This window comes from Gavia stellata, chromosome 4, assembly GCF_030936135.1.
Source record: "Gavia stellata isolate bGavSte3 chromosome 4, bGavSte3.hap2, whole genome shotgun sequence".
In the NCBI taxonomy this organism is placed as follows: Eukaryota; Metazoa; Chordata; class Aves; order Gaviiformes; family Gaviidae; genus Gavia; species Gavia stellata.
In genome coordinates this window covers 28,241,255-28,266,470 of record NC_082597.1, presented here as the reverse complement: position 1 = coordinate 28,266,470, position 25,216 = coordinate 28,241,255, and the positions used below count along the sequence as shown (strand labels likewise).

The 25,216-nt window shown below is 40.3% G+C and overlaps 1 protein-coding gene across 4 annotated transcripts in view; it reads left to right on the top strand.

Annotated features, from left to right (window-relative positions):
- Positions 1-25,216, top strand: part of ST7 (suppression of tumorigenicity 7) — a 156,668-nt gene that overhangs the window by 61,745 nt on the left and 69,707 nt on the right. For all 4 annotated transcript variants that reach the window (XM_059817024.1, XM_059817023.1, XM_059817026.1 and 1 more), the window contains exon 2: positions 24,238-24,320. In XM_059817024.1, coding sequence (XP_059673007.1) covers positions 24,238-24,320 — 83 coding nt within the window. The remainder of the gene's footprint in view (positions 1-24,237; positions 24,321-25,216) is intronic.

Genomic DNA, 25,216 nt, shown 5'->3' with positions numbered 1-25,216 from the left:
ATAGCTATAAGGAAAAGGAATAGAATGGAAAGGACAATTTCTATACGTAGCTAACTGCAGGATACAGAATGACAGTCTCATTTGATGCCAATTCACAGTACATTCTTGTATATTTGACATTTAGAGTGGAAAACTTGCTTTAATCTTATTCTTTTCATATCATGTCATTTGACTTTCCCAGCGAATGAAGCCTGAAATGTAATTACAGTCACCGCAGGAAGTACTAAATGAAAGAGCATTCAAATATGGGAATTAGTAGAACTGTGGTTAGCTAATGACTGCAATACACTTGGTAAGCAAGACATGCAAATTTGAGTGGGGGCACATCTTGAATCTCTCTCGTAGTAGTGGGGAAAAAACCCAACTCGTCATTCTTTGGTACTCAGCGGGCTGATGAGTACGCACAGAAACCCAGGCCGTCTGTAGGCTGATGTTCTGGGCCAGTGGTGTGTGGGAGCAGGCTGCTGTGGTTGCACTTTAGGACAGGAAGCTGAAGAGTCTTGAAGGTGTAGATCAGGGTGGGCGTTCTGAACAGTAAAGCACCTTTTCAGGTATTAAGCCAGTTCTGTGAAACCAGATAGACAGTAATTAAGTCCATTAAATACAAAATCCATAAGATTCACACACACGCATATCTTGTATAATATGTATTGCATACATTATATTTACATACAAAATTAGTGTCATTTCTGCTTGCTTCAATGTATTGCTCTTTAATACCAGAAACAGATTTACTGTCAGAAAAGAGGGAAAATATAGGCACGCTCACTGTCTACACATATAAAATGCACAGAGGAAGTCCTACATTAAACAGAATTTTCGATATCACTTTTCAAAGAAACCCAACTTTAATGAAATCTGTCAGATGTCAATCATACAAACATGCTTTGATGCCTTTAAAATAAATGACAGATCATTATTTTTCCAGAAGGGAAAAGCATATACAGAACACAGATTTTAATTATGCCTGAGAAGACTGAAAGTTTTTAACATTTCAAATAAATATGGACGTGACATTTTATCTGAGGTTTTTTATGATTTTGGATACAGGCCTCATTAGATTCAGCTGCTGCTTACAGCATTCAGCGTACAGCAGTATATTTAGCTCCAAAAAGCTGACATAGGAATTTAATATAAAGGTTGAGGGACAAACTGAGTCAAGCAGGGGACTTTGTCACTGAGTAAATGGAGCTAAGTTTTTTCTATGAAGAACATGTCTATGCTGTACAGTGGAGAGAGCTTCAAGTGAGCTGGTGGAGTAAAACCAAAGCAATAGTGTTCTTCAGCACTGTACTCCAGCTAATTAGTCTGTCAGGCTGTTTAATAGGGTTTTACTGCTGTCTTGGGTGAAAATGAGCATCTTCACATGGCATTGTCCTGTGGCACCACACCGGCTTTCTGAAGCAGTAAGCAGTCGTTCAGGGCACTCTGTAACACACCTTGCTGTAGCATTTAGATGTTCTCTCCAACTTTTCCAGTGTCAGGTTTGTTCTGATCCATGCTAAATTTACGTTGAAGGATTTTGTTGTTATTGTTAGAGAGATTGTGTGATGATAGTTGGTTTTTGGCTTTTCCTTTTCTACCAGTAAATGTTCTACCACGAACAAAACCCCCTGCCTTTCCTCTAAACCAGCTCTCAGTGATATTTTTAAAATCCCGTTTTATTGGGCACTTTATCTAAGACCTTTCAAAGGATCCTACTGAAGATGTGCTCTGTTCCTCAAATTAGAAGTTTTTAAAGTGCCTTAATTTAAACCTCTAAAATTATAAGCTATTTTCAAAAATCTTGTTCTATGTTTGCTTCTTACTGTCCTTCTGAGAAACATTTTATCGTCAAAATGTGCTCATAATTTGCTTATTTAACTAGTTGGTTTTCATCTAATTTGCATAAGTTTAGATTGCCACACAGTTATAAATGGAATTTATAATGAAAATATTGGACAAACCTGCATTTTATTGTTCCTCCCATGGAAAAAAATTCTGCTTATATCAGTACACTATGCAAGGAATCAGCAATTGGTCTTAATCTAACATTTCATATTTTTGGTTGCTCTTATTGCTCACACTTGTAGTTCACCTAAAATCAGTAGACTTCTCAGTAGTATATAGACAGAGCCATTATTTGGGGACAGACTTTTTAGTAGGGCCTGTAGCGATAGAACAAGGGGTAATGGTTTTAAACTCAAAGAGGGTAGACATAGACTAGATACAAGGAAGAAATTATTTATGATCAGGGTGGTGAAACACTGGAACAGGTTGCCCAGAGAGGTGGTAGATGCCCCATCCATCCCTGGAAAGGATGGAATAGGTCAAGGTCAGGTTGGATGGGGCTATGAGCAACCTGATCTAATTGAAGATGTCCCTGCTCATTGCAGGGGGAGTGGACTAGATGACCTTTAAAGGTCCCCTCCAACCCAAACTATTCTATTATTCTATGATTCTATGATTATTTTTAACTAGTTCAGCCAAGAAAGTCTCCAGATTATTTAAACTGTATCTCTCAGAGCCCCTCTACAAAACAGGTGGAAAACCAGGCCATTCTTAATAGGAGGAAATTTCCATAAAGGAAAATAGGCTTTACCAAAACCAGAAGCTCTGATCAGCCTGGAGAAGCATCGTTGCATTTCTCAAGCGTCTCTTCTGAAGACGGTGCGAGGGTGTTTGTGCTCTGGTCACCCAGGCTGTTCTCCTGGAAGATGCAAGAAGACATGAAATTGAGTTCCGAAGGTGAAAAACAGTCTGGGAAAATAAAATATATATCTCCAATCTATTTATAGTGCTAACATCCCACACAGAGATTGGCAGGAAGATTCTAGCTTGCAGTAAGGGGAAGACGGAAGGCAAATACTGGGAGATAAACCTATCAGCTGTGGTTACAGTGCTACAGTTGCAGGTCTCGGTAAAATAGGTTGGCTTTCTAAGCTTTTTTGCAAAGGCATCTTGATACATTGTTTTCCAGCATGTGCTACATAAAACAACAGCTAAACACAGAAATAAACACATCTCAAGCTTTCTGTGCTATAAATAAAGGCATCTCTCTCCTGCATGCCCATTAAAGATCACATATCGGAGGACCACTTTTCCTAGTTTCTTTGCTCAGGTAAAAGATGTCTAAGTGATCTTAAAAGCCTGTCTGTAAACATGCAGAAGACAGCAGTCTGAGTGTCTCCCAAGGACTCTTTCTGACACCCTAACTAGGGTGGAGAGGGGCACTTCCATGGGAGCTTCATCACAAAGCAAAGCTTCTGGGCTGCCCTGTGAGCCCCGAGACATCCCTGCAGGATGCTGGATTTGGACCTATACAGCTATCCAAATTGCACTGGGGAAGTGGGAAATGCCTGTCTTTTCAGCAGAACTGGGAAGGCTTGAAGCAATCGTAACACACACCTTTGGCTTCATATTCTGTATTGCTCTTAGAGGAAAGTGAATCAACAAGGCTTTAGGTAGTATCAGGTATGAGGCTCCAGGATATGTAGTGAAGCAGGGAGCTTTTTGTTAATTGTTGTGAATCACTTGTAGCTTCTTACTAGCATACAATCACAGTAATCAATATGTGGTGCTTTCCTAATATATTACAGAGAAGGTACATGACTGTACCGGATACCTTGGCTCATTTCTTACCAACCATCCTTAGCCAGCAGCAAATGTCAGAGTCGAAGAGGATGAAGGTTTCATCCCCTGAGGATAAGAAGGGAAGCTAAGCAGCCCTCCTTTCACTAGAGCATTACTGTAGACAGTCAATATCAAGGGAGCCTTGTCCCCACTAGGCTGGACAATGTCAAGAAGGTAGATGATGAAAGTGGAAGACAAAGTGAAAATGACCATCAAAGCTGTAAATCAAAAAACAAACCAACCCCAAAACACACCCAAACAATCAAAGAAGGAACCTGTGGCTGTCCCATTTTGTCTTTGTCATTCCCTCCACTGAGGCATGCACATGCTTACATTCACACATTAATCATATAATAAAAATCTATATAAAACTTGCATAACGATTGTATAGGAAAAAAAGAGTGCCCAGAAGGTAGCAGAAGAATGGTCTTCCCATGGTGGCACGAGAAGACTTTCTTTAAGCAAGGAGCTCTCGTATCTCCGTAAGGTTCTTTGGAAAAGTCCCTGCAGTGACTGGCTTGTTCCCAGTATCCGCAACGTGACAGATATCCAGAAGAGGCAGCAATACAGAGAACAGCAGTCAATCAAGCAAATTATTATTCTTTAACAACTATTTCATTAACTAAATATTCTTGTGAAGCAGAGTGTATTAACACCAAATGAAATGAACTGAGCAGATCTACAAAATAATGAAATTGGCTCAGAAACAGATGGGTTTTGTCTATCAGGTCTATCTTTCTGGATGCTCTAAGATCATTATTGCCTGGAAATATGGCCTAGATGATGCTTTCTTCTGTTTGATGTATATGTGGGTGTTGGTCTCTTCTCCCATGTAAGTTGTGCCAGGGGAGGTTCAGGCTGGATATTAGGAAAAATTTCTTTACTGAGAGAGTGGTGAAGCACTGGAACAGCCTGCCCAGGGAGGTGGTGGAGTCACCCTCACTGGAGGTGTTCAAAAACCATGTAGAGGTGGCACTTCGGGACATGGTTTAGTGGGCATGGTGGTGTTGGGTTAATGGTTGGACTTGATGATCTTACAGGTCTTTTCCAACCTTAACGATTCTGTGTGTGATTCTGTGTGTGACTGTTAATCATAACCTGTGTGCAAGGGAAAAGGTGTCACTGAAGAACTGTGCATTTTGCCACAACCACTTAATTATCCCCCTGCATAGCTTACTGCTATAATGATGACAGCCTTCTGGAGACAAAATTAGCCAAATGGCTTTGCCTGGGTGAGTTTTTTGTGGAGGTGTTAACCCTACCAGGGAAATGGCAGAGGCATCAGATTGCTAGGGTGAAATCCTGGTTCTGGTAATGTCAGTAGCAAAACTTCCCCTGGCTTCAAGGTGGGTAGATTGATTTCCCCTGTGATTCTCTTCTGAGATCAAGCACTGACTCGGTGTTTACAAGTGCTTTTCTGTATCTAAGTTTCCCCTTCTAAAATGTGAATTTGGTGCACACTTTGTTCAGCAATGCAGCTTGAGATCTACAATGGAAAGGACACTGAAGTGCTAACTAATTTGTTAGAAGGGATAATGTCCTCACACCAGTTGTTACAGTTGGAAAAAACAAATAAGCTTCCAGGCACGCAAGCTTTCTGAAGCAGAAGTCATATTGTTTATTCTGGCTCCTTTTTCCTTTGAGTTATAGAGGCTTTCTTTTGGACATCCAATTTTGGTATATTCCATGATTGTGGTAGCAGAGCTTTTATGGTTGTGATGGCCTGAAGACAGCAATGACGTTGAGGTCTGGAAGAATTAGAAATCTTCTGGAAGGATGGTGGAAAATACAGTAAGAGACCCGAACTTAATTGGAAAAAGCCCCTTGGAAGAGATTACAGTCACATCGCTAATTCTTTACCAAATGACATTCAGTCCATTCAGATACGGAGATCTGTTTAGATTTTTCCTGGATTTGTCCTTTTTATTTGGGCAAAATAACATACCAAATATGGAAGTATGGTGGCAAATTGCAAAGGGTTATAAACGTGCTTAGTATGAGCAAAATGAGTTATTAGGCAAAATGAGTAATTAGGCAAAGACTGGGAGATTTTGGCTGGCAAGAGCTGGTGAGTTCTATTCATTTCTTTCTATACCTACTTTTAGTCCTGTCTCATGATAGACATGCACAATCCATGTACTGCAGATGTAGGCAACGTACCCTGCATGCTGTTTTTTATCAGTATTTCATGTTGTATTGTGAAGTGACCAAAAAAACAACTGGAGTGCTCTGGCCATTCCCTGGAGTCCCAGATTTTCTTGCAAGGGACATGTTTCTGCACATGTGACTTCATTAATAAAGTCCCTTCTATTAGATGTCCGGAAGTTATTCTTCTATTAGTTTTATATTAGAAAGCACCACTATTATGCTACACTCTAGCAGCTGCAATTAATGTCACTTTAGAAAGTGGCTTCAGTCCAGAGTAGAAATCTAAAAATAGAACATCAGGATGAATGCAACGAAAGGAGAACCAGAGTTTTGGGATACACCTCTCAGTCCCTTTAGCTCTGATCATGTTGGTTTGAAAATTGGCATATTAGGCTATTTTTGCAGGATTAGGAAGAGTCTTGATTTCTATTTGCTAAATGCTTTGAGCATTGAGACAAAAGATGCAAGTGCAAAAGATGATGTTTATTAGCATTTTATAAAATCCTCATCAAAATGCTGACTATCCTCATTTGCTTCAGGTTTTCACAATGTTGTAACCTACAAATTGAAAACAGTATCTATGTGAAAATGGATAGTAGAAGTCTAGTTTATTGGAAGACTTTTTTCTTTTATTGCTGTGTGAAGGGCCAAAACAGAGACAGTGTCTGGCTGAAAACATTCATTCAGAAGAGATTCCAGGCAAACAGACTGGGGGAAAAAATAGCGTCAGTAGAATAAGTTATCATCTTCTTCATTTAACATCAGAAGTTCTTGAGATAATCTTTTTCCGTTCACCGGGAGAAAAAAAAAGTGCCTGTTAAGAAATTATTTTAGGCTGACAATGTCCCTTTACTTTGAAAGAGGACAGTAAATTATCCCATTTTTGTGGTTCAGAAAAAGAGGGGGAAAATGCTGTCCAAAGACATGAGCCTAAAAACCATTGAGCAACTGCAGTCAGTAACTTGCATGTATTACTGGGTGTAGAGCTGTCCTGAAGGTTTTGCCACTGAGCAAACAGCTTTGGAGCAGTTCTTGAGCTGAATCAAAGAACCAAAATCTAATGAAACCCCTCAGCTTAAATAATAGTGCAGGTGAGTGCTTGATGCTACGCACAAAGGCTTAGCTGCTGAGCTGCCAGTACCGTTAACTGGAGATGGAAAGCTAAATCCCTGGGCTGGAAATCTACTCCTTGGAGTCCATGTTTAGCATAGGTTAGTTGGGAAGCTGCCTGGAGAGTCTGTGGCTCAGCATCACATGAAAGTGAGAAGTGGGGGAAGGGGAAGGAGAGCTGGAGGAAGAAGAAAAAAATACAAATGAATTTTGTTTTTTCTAATATATATTCTAGCAGGTACTCTTTTCTGGCATTAGAAGGTGGGTTATAATAAATCCTGCTGTTTTACTCTTTGAATCGTGAGTCAGAAATAAAGTTACATAAGGTGCAGCACTTGTGATCGATGACATGATCTCTTGCTGTGCCTTCTGTTGTGTTTGCTAGGAGCAGTGAATACTGATACCTGCAGCTCTGGCACAGAGCACCTCCATCCCCGGCAGACCCCCCGGAATGAAAGGTGCTGTGCCTGGGGCAAGATACTGCGCGGTGTAGGATAAGGAAGCAGACTTAGACCTTGAGCCCTTCAGCACTGAACTGGTTTTAACCTCTTTCATAGTTCTTCTTTCTCATGGAAGAAGGAGCGCCATGGCTCTCTGATTCCCTGGTAGTGTACTGGAGGAGCTGCGTCTGTCAGGATGGGGTAGGAAATGGCAGAACCCATAGGAATTTAACACACATTTGGAAAATCTAGGAAGAGTAGGCAAAAATAAGGCATGTGCCTTTTAAAACATATGGAGAGAAGCAGATGTAAACAGAAGGTAAACTCAGATTTCTGCATGTGTGGGCTTTGGGGGCCGGTGCACCGTAACCCGTTGCCACGAGGCCGGGCCTCCCTACACTGGTCCTCCTGCCAGCTGTGCCGCCCGGGCACCATCACTCCTGTTAAAGGACCTTGTGCGGGGAGAGCCTGCATTGTCCCTCGCCGGGGCTTGGCCAACAGCACGTGGCAACTTCTTCAATTACTGATTTCAGCTTCTGGGGGCTCCTTTTCAAAACGAAGTGAAAGGGGCAGCCGCTGCCGCCTCCCCGGGTTTCCCTCATGGATGGGCAGCCCTCCGTGAGCCCCTGCGGTACAGGAATCAACTGCGGACTTTATTCTTGCAGTAGAGCTGTGGCAGTGATGCAGTTTCCTTTTCTTTAATAGGGCTATTTTCCTTCAAGGTTAAAGGAGCTTTTCATTCTTCCTTTAAATAAAATAAGTGGCTGTATTTCCTAATCATTCCCCTTTCTCCTTCAAATCTGTATGTTCATCAACCACTTTCATGGAATTTCTTCCCTGCCTTTTCAGCTCAACTACAGAGAGATCTGATTTTAGGGAAAGCTTTGCAAAATGATTTACTGAGAAAAAAAAAATTGTTCTGTGTCAGTGGGGACTTTGACTATAGAGTTTTTGCCCATCAACATGCGTTACGTATTTGGCCCATTGTTGTTTACCATACGATTAGATTGTCTAAGGAAAAGTGGCAACTTCTGCTGAACTCTTCAGAAATGGGTGCTCTTATCTATTCCTGGCAGAAAAGACATAAACAGAAGTTTTGCACCCTGGTTCCTTCTCATTCCTGAGGCCATTCCCAATGCATGCAGATGGGATGGGATGGGATGGGATGGGATGGGATGGGATGGGATGGGATAGGATAGGATAGGATAGGATAGGATAGGATAGGATAGGATAGGATAGGATAGGATAGGATAGGATAGGATAGGATAGGATGGGACAGGAGGATAGATCTACTCTGCTTTTTTCAATATGACATTGCATATTGAAACTAAATTGAGCTAGATGATGGCCAGAATTAATAATTTACAAGTCAAAGAGGAAGGAGCTGCAATGGAGGCAAGCAAGGGGATGCACATCACAGAAATGAAGGCAAGAAGAGGCTTTAAAACTACTGCAGCATGAAAGAAAGTAAAAATGGCCTTGTGAGCTGGAAGCTGGTGTGCTAGGGAAATGAACTTACAAACTGCAGGTGTGTCCTGAAGAGATGGAGGCACAAATAATTCAGTCCTTTGGAGCCATGCGACCACCTCAGCTAATCTGGTGTATGGAGAGCACTTTGGTTTCCACTGATGCTGGCCTCGAGCAAAAAATCTTATTGAGCCTGTCTGTGGCTCTGTGCTTTCCCTGTCAGCTCTGTGGAGTGCTCCTGGTGATAAACATTTCAAAGAAAGGGAGTATAACCATGGTGAAAAAACTTCTGTCTGCTCAGACAAAAATTCTTTCAGAGAAAGAAACAGTGGTCCACACAGAACGAAGATGAAATGGTTAATGACTGTCAACAAAGAATCCCAGGCTTGTTTCATTTTATTTCTTGGTTTTGCTTTCTTTTTTCTGCTTATTTGATCTCATCGGTCAGGATTTGGCAGAAATTGCTTGGTTCCGTATGAAATAAGTGCGAAACTGCAGGATAAAAATTCTGTTTCCCCTTTGCATGCCAGCTGAAGGCAAGCTTGGCTCTGCGTGTCTGAGAGATTCTCCAGCCCCTGAGAACATCCTGGGCCACTTCAGTGAAGAGGCCTCTCCTTAACCACTCCTAAGGGGCTTGTTTTCAAACACCCAGGCAGTGCACTGGAATTCAGAAGGGTGTGCTCTTTAATTACTCATTTGAATTTCTGTGCTACGTGTTGACTTGTAATATTGCCTCAGTGATGCTCATCTAGCGTTGCTGCCTCTGTAGTATGCGCCTGCATTTCCCAAAACTTCAGTATGGGAAAAATGTCTGCGGCATTTTGTGGCACTTCAGTTCTCTTGACGTATATCGATGCAGTCGGCATTTTCTTGCAGCATTGACAGCAGTGGGGCCAGTGGGGCAGAGAGTTTTGTTTTTCTAAACAGTGTCCTCTTGCCTTCCTTTTTTGCTTTGTCTCATAAGAGCAATCAAGCATAGGATTAAAAACGTTTCCTTGTTTTTGAAAACCAGGAAGAGCAACATACTTAAAATCGCAGCTAGAACCACTACAAGTCGTCCGCCTCGCCGATTTCTAGCTCTGGTTTGAGACTACCTGATCTCTGAAGGATTTACCTATTTGGCTGTATCAAATTAACTTGGGAAAACCGACAATATTAAATTAACTTGGGAAAACTCCTGCAGAAAAAAAACAGCTTTAGGGAAAAGGTAATGACTCTGTGGCATTTAGTTAATTATCCAAATTACGAGTGTACTTCATGAGCAACGAACCTGGAATAGTTTCCCCAGGAGTCTGACTCCTCAGCAAAAGGAAACCACCACTTTGGAGAAGTCTAAAAACTTATTATTTCCAATTCAAGAGGTGCATTTTTCTCACAAAGGCATGTTCATAACTCCCAGGTAAAAGAAGACTGGATTTCTTTATTTAATCTAAAAATTAAATGTCTTCAGGGCAAAGGACTTGTTAATGGGAAAAAAAAATTTCTGGTTTTGAAAAACAATTAAATATTTTTTTAGTGTTATGCTTCACTGAGAAAACTGTGAATGCTTTTTGGAAAGGGTTAATGCAATAGTTCTTTATTGATGCATTCATGCAGAAATAAACAAATCTTGCCCTGCTGCATGTCAGCCAAATACATTTTTGAATATGGCTACAAAATGGTAACATTTTTTGATACCATTTCAAACTTGCAGACCTGTTGGCATCTCCTGCCTTTGGCTTCTGCTGCCAGTATCAGCTCTGGGCTTGGCTTTGCTGGCGAGCATGTATTGGGGCATCGTGCAGTTGCCTTCAGGCAGCAATGCCTTAACAAGCTCAGATGGTTTTCCTTAATTCCCCTCACTGATGATGTTTCCTGTTTTCAAAATTTGGGACTTTTCTGCTCAGTGGCAGCTCTTCATGATGTGAAATATTAATGGCATAATATGAGAGCTCATAAAAAGAGCTCTTCAAGGAACCCATTCCTTAATAGCGCTAATGCTGCTGGAGCGCAGAGGAACCTCCGTTGGGGAGCTATTTTTCTTAAAGTAACAAAGAAAATAGGGAGATGGTAGCCAAATACAGTGAGACTCAAACCCAGCACAGTAGGTGATATGTAGTCTTCACTTTTTCTGCTGTAGGGAGTTTTTAAGGCTGCGAGGCTGTTAGTTTTTTGTTCTAATTACCTTTACATACCCTCTCATGCTCTACTTCATCTTCCAGCCCCTTTATATAATGAGAGCAGGCAGGTCTCCTTTATGGACCACCATAGCTTAGACTACCGTGCTGTTCTGGGAGAGGCTGGACCGAGATCAGGTCTGCTGGAAAGCACTAAATGAAATACCTTTCTTTGGATATAATCAGCTATTTTCTGTAATGCCTTTTTGGTTGGGAGGATGATAGTACCAGAAACAGCTCTTGGAGAAGACCAGAACAATTCACTTTGGTGGTGTCTTGGGAAGGTGCTACACGTAAGTGAAGAAACCAACAGGGGGGCTATAAATGAGCGCAAAGATCTCTGCTGCTTCTGCACACAAAATGTTACTTAGGTCTCTTCCCAAAGCACAGGCAGGGAACCCAAGCCCCAAAACACTGCATTGAAAGACTCGCAGGCAAGCCAGCCATGAAGCTAAGAGCAGAAGCCAAACTCTATTGCAAATTCTGTGTTGCTCCTGTATTATATATCCCTAAGTGCATCTCTCTAATGGGCACTTCTAGCCAGAAAGTCAGCTCCTGTTCTCTTGGTGGTATTTCGTGCTTTGAATAATGAGCAATAAGGGTTTTGTTGGTCATTTAAACGCCACAATTCCAAGCACTTAAACACATTTAGCAGGTTCCAAATCTCTGTTTCTGAGCCAAGTGGCATTTTGAAAAGCATTAAGTTAAGTAGTCCCCCACAATAATTTTGCACTCCCTCTTTAAGCTTTCTGTACCAGAGCGCGCTTTGAATGTATTGCTGTATTGATTTTGGTATTCTGCCATTCTGAAAGTTTTCTTCTGGATTTTTCTGCTGAAGCAGTTGCTCATTCAGATGTGTGTGTCCAGAGGGGAATCAGCTCCACGTGCCGCACACTTGGAGATCACTTTCCTATTGCTATTCCTCAAGGGGCAGATGGGAAGCTAGTTCCTAACCACATGTGTAGGGAAACCTGGGAGTGGATGTGAGGTCCCCCGGTTGTTGAATCTTTTTCCTGTTGTTTCCCGCCCCCCTGAAAAAATTCCAGAAACTTCTGCTACTTCATTAAAAGAAACCGTGGCAAGTTTTAGCTTCAAATACAATGTTTCCAGGGTGGTCTGAGTAGGTCAAGTTAAAGAACAGTAGAAAAAAATCCCAATGCAGTGATTATCATAATTAACCACCAGTATCTGAGGATTAGCATAGCCATGGTTACTACTCCTAGATATACTAATGTGAACAGAAGAGGAACAAACAGATGCAAGAAAGCCACAGCATTTTGACAGGCTGTTTTTGCAGCACGGCCTTCTCTGGTCACTGGGTGCAGTGGTGAAGTAGCGTTCTGTCATGTTCAGAAGTGAGTACTGGCAAGGGTCACCGGGTTTGCTCAGTGCTTGGGTCTTACCAACGCTTCGAGAATGGAAAGCCGAGCTCCTGAGGTTAGTGGCACCTCGGTGAGTCACTGCCTGCCTGACCAAACTTCAAAACCAGTTTCTAATTGCAGACGTTCGATTTGAGCCATCTTGGCCCAATTTTTGAGGAACTCAGATTTCCCATAGCTCAAGTCAGAGTCAAGGGGGGAACTTGCAAAGAGGATCTTCAGCCATTACCTGCCTGTTTTGAGACCCTGATCTGCATGATGCAGTGGAAGGGAAGGGCAGCGTTGCTGACCGGCTGTGCTTCTGGCATGCCTTCCTTTTAGCTAAGCGTCTTTCTCACAGGGCAGTGTGCAAAAACCAGTGCAAAAACCAAGACGTGGCCTGTTACTCACAAAGAGAAATTTTTATTTTTTTTAAGCTGCTTTCTGTATCATATCTGCAATCCAGCTATAGTTTGATATGGTGTGACATGCAGAATATTTCCCTAGAGTTATTTACTAAAATGTGGGAGTGCACGCTTCAGCTCCTTGACGTCCGTCTGGAGAATTCAGACAGGTAAATGGGCATTTACTTTCACAGGTTCCAGGCTGAACGTAAATGTGGGAACTTCCAAACACAGTTTTGAATTTTCAAGTTAGAGCCAGTACAGTATCTGACTGAGTCAACAACAGGAGTGAGAACACAGGTTATAGTAAGTCCTGCTCAGGTGTTGTTTCTCATGCAAGATTCTCATCTGTCAGGTGTGCAACATTTAGCTGATTTAGTCTTGCATTTTTCACTTCTCTCTCTATGCTGTTTGGCTTTAGAAGAAAAGAGATCTGACGGTAGCTGGTGGGTAACACAGGGTGGGTAACACAGGGTAACACAGGGTCCTGGGGTTAGTGTATTTGTGTGGTGTTTCTGAACAGCCTGACTGCTGCGGCAGGTCGTTCTGCACGGTGCTAATGCAGCCCTGCCAAATTCTGCCTGCAAGTCCTGCCCCACTCCTTCTGTGGTTCCTCCTACCTTCATGAGGAGACCTGCCTCTGAAAAGATGCAGTCATTTTAAACAGAAGAAAGGAAAATTAAAGAAGACACTATTGGGCAGAATGCTATTTCACAGTTGTTTTCAGCCACAGCTCATGTTTGGGATTAAAACCATCAAAAATCAGGAAGAAAAATAGTGGGTGTCTTGCGCTGCCTTTTCTCCTGGGACTTCATCAAAGGCTAAATCAAATAACATCATTATTGTTAATGTTAATGATGTAGTCTAAGTGGCATTTTATTTGTCTTCTCATGCAACAAAACAAGCTTTAAAACTATGGACAGTTCAGTTCTGTCTAGCGGGCACACGAGACCTTTGGAGGAAATTGCACTGGAGAGAGACTCACTGCCTGTAGGGACTGGAAGACCACCCTGACCGCAAGATGATCATGTTTTAAAAGTCTAACTTCATGCTATACTTCTGTAAAGCCGTGTGAGAGGGGTGCTCCCTCAGCCTCCGCTGCGCCATTTGCCGTGCATTTGGTTGAAATGCTTTCTCTGGAGCTCACTCTATTGAAAATCTTTATTATGCAAAATTCTCCCCCAAAGTTTGTCTCCTCACCAGTCAGGTCCTGAATGCAGATTGCAGTTCTGTCTGCGGAGTTACCACAGTGCCTTTTCCATTTTAATAAGTTTTGGGTGTCCCGAGAGACTGGTAGACAATGGAAATTATACAGCACTTAAACCTGCTGCTATGCTTTCTTTGAAATACCCCAAAATGGAGGGAAAGAGGTAAAAGTTTTCTGCTGAACTTGTCTTCTTTTCCATTTGGTACAATTACTGTGTGAGTCACTCAGCTTTAAGAATGCTTTGAAGGGGAAAGTTGATTATTAGATACATAAGAATAATGAATCACACTCAATGGAAAATTTGTTTTTCCCTTCTTTTTGTGCCACATTACCATCAATTATTGGAAAACAATCCCTGCTGCATATAGAAATTTGTCATAGGTAGAAATTTCTCACAGGAGAAAAACAGCATGAACATCCTATTGATTTTGGAAGTAGGAAGCATAGATGAGTTTTCAATGACAGGATAATGATAATAGCTATTTTAGATCTCCAGGGAGTTTTCATGAGGTTGCTGGCTCTAATTATGAAAATGTTTTCCAGTCACCTCTATTCCACAAAGCACCTTGCAATTTCTTGTATGCGAAGAGATCGGCATCTTAGAGACTCTCAAAATAGATGTGCTATATAGAGTGCGGCTATCAAGGTTAAAACAGAAATGTCTGGAATAGAATATTTCTCCAGAATTTTTTAAAAAATTGTATATGAAAAAAAGTCAAAATTTTAGTTAAGATGCAAATTTCAGCCCTATTTTCCAAATTGTTTTCATTACTGAGACAATCTTTTTGGATGCACAAAACATGATGATCCTCATCTTTGTATGCCTATGAATGCAACAAACAAGCAAGGATGGAAGATGTAGCACTGCTCATATCTGTAGGATTTAGTGCTCATATCAAATCCTGCCTGGAACAAAAGGAGGCACAAAAGGAGGCTGCAGGGCAGCTGAGGATGCTTTGTCTATGTGCCTCTTTTTTGTCTTAGCATGGGAATAGCTCCTCTGAGAGAGATTCACGGATAATGGGAACCCATGGGATATTTTCTCTTCTGTGGAATGCCAGGAGTTGATGGTGAAAACTCTTTGCATGAGTTGTCTCTCTAGAGTAGATTATCCTTTGTTATCTGTGGCATTGGAATTAATCACTGTGGCAAACTTTTAGTTTAGGGTGTTCTTTAGACAGCTAATGAACCAAAATCAAAAAGTTTAATGGAGCTGTTACCTCCCTGAGTGTTGTATGAAAGACGAGTGCAAAACTTACCCTGTTCCTTTGAGAGAACTGTGCTGATCTGGCACTTGGAACAAAAGCCATTAATTGTCTTAAATGACTCCAGATAATGAGGTTTAGTAATTGGCTTTTGTTTTAATACAGCTTTGAAAGGCTAAACCACATAAATCTGTGTAATGCCTCAGAATAAGTGATAGTTAAGGTAACAGGTAGGTTTGACTTCTCAAACAGTGCTTGTCCAAACTGGATAAAGCTGTATCAGTTCAGTTACATGAATGATTGGTTGATGTTAAGAAGAATTTTAAAGCATGGATTTGTTTGAACACTTCGGGGTGCAGAGTGGAAAATAAGGTTATTGTGTTGCAGTGCTTAGGTACATTTTTGCAATGAAATATATTACTATTGATTTTCAGTAGAACCCAATTGCTGTGTGCCTTAAATTGAAGAGTTTAAAGTTTTAAAATCATCTACCTGATAAACTGTGCAACAGCTGTACTCTGAAGAGCTCAGTATACTCCTGCTTTCTCTTACAAGTGTGTATCTAAAAGAAGGTAGAAGATGTCTATACACGGTGATACTCTGCTGTCACATGAGAGACGATCAGGGAATGCATCCTCATTTGACTGTAGCATCACATCAGGATTTCCCCTGCTTTTGTGTTGGGGAATTTGCTGATACACAGACATGCTGATATACGTGTTATTAGAAAAGGAAACCACAAGCTAACTGAAGGTGCCTTCTCCAATATCTGGATTGGTTCTGCTTACGAAGACACCTTATAGTATTGCACAGTGAAGGAAATCCCCCATCACAAATCTGAGAAAGCATTTTCCTCATACAGTGCAACACTGAAGTAAAAATAAAGACAAGGATTCATATGTCTCTTGAAGCTTTAAAAACTGCAGGGGAGACGTGTATAATGGCAGTGTTTCAAACCAATTTGCAAGCAACCTGTTTTTAGAAGAACTGAGGTTGAAAAGTGTTGCAAGAGAATTTGACTAAAAACCAAGCAACAACCTGATTTTATATCCACATCTCTAAAAATCCAAATATTAATATCTCAGTACATCATTGCTCATCCTTCGTGCCTCATTCTTATTTGGCCCTGTTCCTCCCTTCCGCTTGTACATTATTAATACTTGGAGTCTGCTTTTAGCATCAGGACACTGGTATGGTCATAAAGAAATGCACAGTAGTTCAGTCCCTGACAGCTAAGGGCTGTAAGGTCCCAGGAAATGGTTTCTCCCTCGTTTTCTTTTTCTTTAAATGGAAATGCTGTGAGGTGTTTTTTCGGTTTTGGGTTTTTTTTTAAATGGGGTTTTTGCTGCTAATATATTAGCAAATCTTGGTGTTCATGCAGCATGCTCTTCAATTAACAGAAGCTATGTAATTAACTCATATCACCACTGCATTGTGAAAGCAAGAGGAAACGTCCCTGTCCTTTGGCAGGGGCAACTATATGGCAGCAAATTTGCATTACAATAGCTGCTTTCATGGGGGAAAGTTGATCTTTTTTTCTCCATACTTTTATTCTCCCCAAATCCACAAGGAAGGGAGTTCATGATCTCAGGCAAATGGAATAGCAAAATACTGTGCGTGAGTCTAGCTACCCTAAGTTGGTTTTAGTATTTAAATTCACAAGAGACAATGTTTTTCTTGGGGTGGGTATAGTGCATCCTGTGCCTGTATGTCCAGCCTGTCTGTTCCTGGGGGAAAGTGTAGCAGCTGACCTTAGCAGGACATTCTGGGAAAATATAGTTGGGAATGGGAGTCTTTAGTAGCATCTTGTGTAAGTGCCTTAGTTTGTAAGACAAGGCTCTAGGGTGTATTTGATACCAAGGAGTAACATGTTGATAGTATCTCTTCCTAAATGACCAAAGCTGTTAGTGTTGGCAGTCTTATTTCTCCCAGTGAAAAGATACTTCTGAATCTCAAACCATCTTTTGCTAAAGTAAAAATAGCCTGTATTTACAATCATGTTGCTTGTGTCATTTTTTGTGTGTCTTTTTTGCTTTTGCTATTCTTGTCTCTATCTTCTTCTTTCTACACGTTACTTTTTATTGCCATTCCATTTTTGAATTTTCTTTTAATTCATCTCTGTATTATACTTGTCTATCTCTAATCTGGTTTTTATTTCTTTTCCCTTTCCCAAGTCACAGTAGTGTCTAAGTGGTTTTTTGTCTTCTAGATCTGGTTTCCTTGATTCACCTGTATGTCCTTCTGCCCTCAGTTCTGTGATGGCTCTTGTCTCTTATCAGTTATGTTTCCCTGTATATTATTCTCAGTGGGGATGAGCAATCTTAATGTCTAACAGGCTGAATGGTTAATGCACTCTAAAGGACACAGAATATTCATCTAAGTCCCAAAAGCTCCAGAACAACCACAGACTAATTCCTGCTAGGACTGAGCCAGAATTTTGACCGATCTGGTAACTTTTGGACATTATAACATGAATATAGACTGGTGTTGAAAAGCAGGCCAGCGCTGATCATTGTGTCACTTTGGTTTTCAGATATTTAATGTGTTAAAATGTTGAGGAGAATGATTAAATTAAATTTGTTAGCAGGGTTGTTTGGGAAAAGATGGACTGAATTTGCTAAGATTTGTTTCAGTTTTCTGTGCTGGACATAATTTGCTCAGTGGGCCACTGAGTCACAAAGTGGAGAGAATGTTATTGCCATCATCTGCAACCTTAAAAATCCTTTATTTTTCAGTTATGAGTAAAAGAACTTGACCTGGAACTGGTACTGTACTATTGCCTTCCGCTCTTTCTTCTCTTTGGGCTGTGCTTTGTGGCTGAAAAGCCTCTCTCATGATACCCAACTTCTCTCCAGAATAGACCATCCCTACTCACTCTTCCTTTTTGTTGTGGTAAAGGTATTCTGTTGAAAGGGAAAACCTACATTTAAGAAGTGGAAACATGGAAGAGAGTGTGGTGGTCTTCAGTCCGGAAAGTTTTATTTCACTAATTAGAAATATCTGTAAGGGCAGAACTTTGATTATGCGCAACTATGTAGTTAATCGGAGTTCATTATTTATCTGAAGTAATAGGTAGCTTTTTGCACATCACCATTTTCTCTTGCCTGGGCTCTGATCCAGCATTTGCTGAGAGCAGCAGACGACTTCACTGGCCATTAGCTCAGGCTCCAGACATCTGAATGTGACTCTCATTCAGCCTCATGCCTTTAGGACAAGAGTAGGTAGTTGAACAAAGTGAGTGGTCATCTGGATTTCCTTGTGGACAGCCCAGAGACACTAGCTGTTTCTGCCTGGAATGGCCATGTGTTTGTTTCTGAGTAACATTTTTTTTCAAATTTTGAAAACAGATCTACACAAAGGCCTTACAGAAGGAAGTTCCATAGCATTTGCAACAAGTGAAAATAAAACTCACGGTGCAGCATTCTTAAACTTTTGAATGCTTACTTCTCCTTCAGTAATTTCTTCAAGAAGTCTGAAGAAGTTAAAAAAAATCTTGGTAGCTTCCCAGGGAAAACCCTGGTAAATGGTAAAAGATATTTTTTTCTGAGACAATCTGGTGGGGGTTGTATTTATATTGAGCTGGAGGCCATCATAGTATATAATGCATAATTCAGCCTGTTTTCCAAAAAGTGTATTGTTAACATTCATACGAGGAATGGGTTGAGGGTTCAAAAAGGTTATGTATAAATAGTTCAATTAAAGTCAAGAGTATGCAGCACTTCGTGCTCAGAGAGGGGAATGTTATACATTTATTAAAAGAAGTTTATTGAACATTGTTTTGCCCTCTTTGCTGACAGTTTGGTAGAAGAGTTCTTCACTGCTGCAATAACTTTGAATCGGGGGCTGCATTAAACCATGCTGAGGCTGCTGTGAAATAAGCTAGTCGCTGCCCCATCCTTTGTAGTATGTTTGAACACCAGCTTGAATGGATGGTTGCAGTGAAAAGAAGCTGAATTGCTATGTCAAAGGTCCTCAACGATAGGTTTCTTAGCTTGTCTCCTGTCCGAAGGATTTGGGCTCTTGGCACTGGTGGTTTAAGAATTCTGCATACCAAGCAAATATTATGGAGGGTGAAGACAGAAAGTGCAGCAAAATTCCTTGGTGACACAGATATTATAACCATGATGACTTAAGGACCAGTAATGCGCAAGAAGGGCTCCGTGACTATAAGCTTTTCTGTATTTTCTGGCTGTTTGTTCTCCTAAAAGTTACTACTGTACCCAGAAACTTTGTCTCACTTAGGAGCACAGAGATACTGGCTCAAAAAGAGCTGTGCCTTCATGTGTATTTCAGTATATTTGGATTGTTTATGTTTGATTTTTAATTCTGGGTCTGTAATGCATCTTTTTATTTATGCTAAGTTATTGGTATATATTTAAGTTTATCTGTATTTTAAGATAACATTCTGTTGGGGGAATTATTTTTCCTCTTAGAAGCGCCATAAATAATGCAGTCCTGTCTTTGCTTAATCTGTTTGTGTATATGATTTATGTAACACTGCTATTAAATTTTTGTTTGCACCTTACTGTGCAAGCTACATAGCCTCATATTCAGAAGTAGGTAATGGGGCTGTAATTTCAGTAGATCCACATGTGGGAATAGTAGGTAGTTTGCAATGCTCCCTCCCCTAATGATCTTCTAATGTAATTAACCGATACAGCAGCATGATGATACTTTGAGCAGTTTAACCCCAGTATTTCCCTCCTACTGTGGTTCCTCACATTTGAAATCTGAATACCTCAAGTCCTTGAAGAAATTTGTAAAGCAACGTAGTGCTTTATCACCTTGAGTGATGTATTTTACATGATTCAAGGATTTTGTCACTTGAAAAATATCTGGATATTCCTCTCTTGTTTATTCCCATGTTCAGAATGAATCACGAGTATTGGCAATGAATAACATATATAACAGGAATGAAACAGCATCAGCTTTCAAGAACATTTCAATTGCCTCTTTTGATTAGACTCAACAGGGAATATTAGATATGACTGCTGTGCTTTTTTAGCTTGTCTGCCATGAATTGAATTGGATGTAAATTCATCTCTGTGAGCATGCACAGTTAGCAATGAAATAATAGTCCTTCCCTAGATATTACACGATAGGATGGAATGATTTACCAATGTAACATAGGCACCTTTGGAAATGTAAGTAGTACTTTATTCTGGATGGCTCAAGCATGATTAAAAAGAAAGCAATAAAGAGAAGGGAAGAAAGATGGGGGTGAGTATTTGTAAGGCCAGGAGCCTCTCATAAGCAGACATGCTTGGCTTGTTTAGACAGCATTTATAGGTCGTGCTGGTTTTCTATTAAAAAAACCCAGGCTGTACTGTATTCCATCATCTCTACTAACACACCTAAAATAAATCATTCATCATCAAAAGCCTGTGGAAATAATTGGGATTTAACAGTAATTGAAATGAGTAGGCACTGTAGGAACATCAGGCAAGTTTCTTTCTCTAGATACTCATTAGATGACCTTTTTAAGTCCTACCAAGTTACAGACAAGAGATGATACTCCAAGCTGAATAACTACACCATCTTTCCTTTGTGGACAGAAATAATTAGGCATACACTGGCATATTATGAATTCAGAAGAAAGGACACATAGTACCACCTTTCACTGGTGATTCTACTTGGCTTCTTTATTCCGCAGTCATGTTCTGCCAGTATCTTCAACTCTCATTTCTCAGAAATCTCTCGCTGCTCATCAATCCTGCTGTTTCATCAAATTGAAACAGAGGAGAAAAATACTGCTATCCAAATTTCAGCAGATGGACATTTAGCATTATCTTAATGGCTCTAGTTTACTGCAACACCCTGAAGGAAGCCTGCGTACACTACAGGATGTAGACATAGGATATGATAGTGATTTCTCCAGTGTCAGAATGCTGACTGTAAAGAAACAGTCCTTTTTGGATAATGATACATATCAGATAACCCAAGTGGGCCGATTTTTACTTTGGGGATTAATATTATGAGAACTGGGCCTTGATGTAGTTGCCACTGAAACAATGACTGAATTCTCATTAACTTCAGAATAAAAATAGTCTGACCACAGATCCTCCAGTGCTTAGTTTTACTGTTTTGGAGATATGTTCCTTATTAGAAAATGTTTGCTTTTGTTAATAGTATTTATGGAGACAAAGGGACTGGGAGGGTGGTTAATAATTGGCAGAAGTTGATAGCTTTAATAATGGAACAGAAGATTCTTATATTTAATGAGTGAGAAGAAGAATGGCAAAAGGATTGGGGAGATACAGTCCCAATAAGCAGCTCTGGTAGTTGAGTGCAACTGTAGCAAATCTCCTGAGCTACTCCAGTTAGCTGGGAGCCTGGCCCATACAATCTAAAAGCATCCAGCGTCGTACCTGTTCACCTTGCCAGTTCCCATGACTAAGCCGTAAAAGTGAAGAATTGTAGTAGCCTATAGTAAAGAGCATAAAGGAACACCAGTATACATACAAGCAAAGAAGAAAGCAGTAACACTGGCGCAAATGACAGATAAATAAAACCCTATCTCCATTCAGATCTGAGGGTTTGTCTATAAATCAGCTTACATTGCTAGTAAAAGACTGGAGACAGAGAAAAGTTAACAGCATTTCTTAAGAGCCTCATTCTTTCTACTCCGTTGATGAGCTCCATGGAGCTAATTTGTTGAGAGGGTTCTTCCAAATGGGGATGCATTTCCCAAAGCGAGTTTTATTGATGGCATTCAGTAATGGTGACTGAGTATCTCAACACTGCTTAAGAAACTTTGTTCTCTTTGCAGCATTTCTTAGTGAAACAGGCAATAGGAATTTAAAGCAAATTGACTCTATCCTTATTCAATGGATAGCCTCATTAAATGGATATCCTCGTGTGGAATCTTTTAAAACACAGGAGGCTCAAGTGGCTTCACAACTTTGGAAATCAAATTTCCTCCAGGGTAATGGGAAAATTTTTCCAGTTTAGTAGGAAAAATTCCAGCATTCCATGATCTGTGAAGCTATGGCGGAGGAACAGAAGAGAAAGTACCCCTGTAAAGTCTCTCTCCCTGCTGCCTGGGTTTTCGTGTTATTGTTGGCACTGCAGCAGCACTGTGCTGCATGGGGGACATGGACATCTATATCCAATCATAGCATATTCTCTCTCAGGAATATTCTGACCTAAGCAGAGGAAGTAATTTCACTGGCAGTCTGAAATTTCCCCAGTGACACAGTTTGATTATGTCTCTGGCTTGCGTTTGCATTCCAGAATGAGGAATGTTTCTTCTAAAGGACTCATGGGTGGTTTGTAGAAGCCAAAGCTATTTCAGTCTATCCATTCCTCTCCTTCTTAGCAGGTACTGGGGCTGGAGAAAGCAGGGGCTACCATTTCAAAGTCAGTTTGTATTAGACATTAAAAAAAAGAAAGAATGGGAACAGGAAAAAAAGAAATAAGATGTGGGAAAATCCCAACTGTTGAGCCAGAGCTGGCATAAATCAGTATAGCTGTGTTGCACACAGTAAAATTGGGGATGTTATGTTGATTAATACTAGCTGAGAACCTGGCATCCAACTAATTTCTGAAAGAAAATGTACGATGGATTTAAAAACCAACAAACTAGTTCTTTATTGTATCAGCTTGCTGCTTCATGCCACTCCAGAGAAGCAGAAAATGACACTTCCATTTTAACAGTTTATGGCTATTTCAAGAAAAAAAATACAGAAAATATGCAGCCAAAACCCAAACAAAGCAGCTGAATTGCAGGGTTTCAATCTATTTTAGGGATGCGTTTCTGGAAAACAATTTTCTGTTTTACTGGTTATGGAAAATTAATCATATGTTTGATGATTTGTATGCCGCTGCTGTTGTCTTCTCTTCATTTTTTGGCTCCATATTATTTAATTTCAGTAAGTGTCATTTCTAAAGGGAACAGAATGAACTGAGGGCCTCCCACCTATGTATCCAGGACTTTTATCAGCATTTTTTAATAACTGTTTGGTAGTCTGCTACAAGCCTTTTAAATTCCCCTGCTATTGTCAGTTCCCTCTTCAGACATGGATGCATGTATATATACAAATATATATGAGTGTATATACATTTGTGTATATATGTAGGAGAAATACTTTGGCATTGGTTAAGGATGAGACCAGTAGGTTATTTTACGCAAGATATTCTAACCCTCCATGTAGTTTAATAGAGAATGTTTTCATTTGTGGAAGATGGACATGATGGGAAGTTGAGAGTTTTCTTTAAATATTTAGATTTTAGTGGAAGAGCTCTGGTTTTCTCTAGTAGCTTCTGTAGAGTGATCCAAAAACCTATAAAAAGATTATTATATTCTCTTAAGTCTATAGGGATTTTCTATGGGGGCTGAACATTACTACCTTGTGATTCCCTCAGCAGCTTCCAAAATGTGGTATGACTAGAAAAGCCCTTTGAATTTCCAGAAGCCCATACAGATGGAATTGCCATTCCTTGTGGCTTGTCTGGCTTTGCTTCTGCCCTAGATTCCAGATAATCTGGACAGCTATCATGATTTTCACCCCTAATTATCAGAAAGCCAGTTAGGTCTTTTCCTAATCTGTTTTATGCATATATTCACTGTTGTCATACTGAGTGGTTCACCAATTTTAATGCAGTGGAATGAGTTAGGGAAATGCTATTATCTCCTACTTTGTTAAGTGAGGAACCAAGGTAATGAGAAGTAAAAGGCTTTTAAAAATTTGTCGAGACAGTTTCACCAGAATCACCAGGACGTTGAGACAAATTTGAATGCAGGACATTGAGATCGACCCCTAAGATTTCTAACTGCAATGGAGTAACAAAGGCAGATAATAAAATGTCTTTCATATATCATGGGGAATCCTGAACTTGGTGTCAGTGCAGCGCTGACTGGAATAGGAAAGACCCAAATGTGTGTGCAACTGTTTTCCAATGCCTTGTGATTGACTCTGTTGTGAAAACAAAATTCTGCGTTGTGGCAGCCTAATGCTCTGCTTTATCACATGTTAGGCAGATGGAACAGGGTGTTCTTTAAGCTGCCTTTTTTATCAGAATTAAAGTAATAACTTGCCTAAAGTTGAAAAGCAGTTGGGAGGAAAAGGGGACACATGTGGAGAACATGTCCTGCTCTTGTACTCATGGTTTCCTCTCTTTTCTTTTTCAGTGAGTATGTTTTTGAACACATTAACCCCCAAGTTCTATGTTGCCCTGACAGGCACTTCCTCATTAATCTCGGGACTTATTTTGGTAAGTACTAGATATATTAATATCACTTTACAAATTTATTTTGTTATCCAGAATGGGATTTCAGGCTTTATCCAGATTAATAGGTGTCTTTTTTTTTCCTTAAACTTACACTTCTGCAGTACATTTTGTATTTCTTTATTTGTACTTCTTTTTCTGTGGGAATAAAAAAAAAAAGAGAGAAAATGTTTCAGTGCTATGTGTCTTTGAAGGAAAAAAGCCTTGAAGGACAATGCGCCCCACTAACAAGCCTATAGTAAATCATAACAAGTGTTTGCACATTGTTTCCATCAACAAGTACTACAGAAATAAAAAGGCCGGCAAAAAGAAGATGAGGAGAGGTACCAACTATCTCGGCTTAGCATGGTCCTTTTAGAAAGTTACGGCAGGACTTAGAGAAATGGCGAGCAGAATATTAGCAATAAGCCAAGATTCCAAGGGATAATTATTTCAGATTTTCACTTTTAAAATCTTTCTCAATACATATCTGCCTATTTGCTTAAAGGTCTGAAGAGTATTTTTAAACCATTTAAAAACCCCTCCTCCCGAGTGTAATCCCTGCGGACTTCGTTGTGCAAATTGATTCAGTGGAGTGAATCATAATGCCTTCACAGTGCAGGAGTCTAAGGCAGAGCATTTGCTCTGGATTTTATTCAGTGTCTTCATAGAAATAAATGGAGGTAAAAAAATCTAAGAATCTGCATGGTGCATTTCGGGTATTGTGCTTATACTGGGCTGTTCTGTTTTCTTACTACTGAGAGCTGGCTTTCTACTTACACAAACTCAATAGAATAGAATAGAATAGAAGCATTTCAGTTGGAAGGGACCTACAATGATCATCTAGTCCAACTGCCTGACCACTTCAGGGCTGACCAAAAGCTAAAGCATGTTATTAAGGG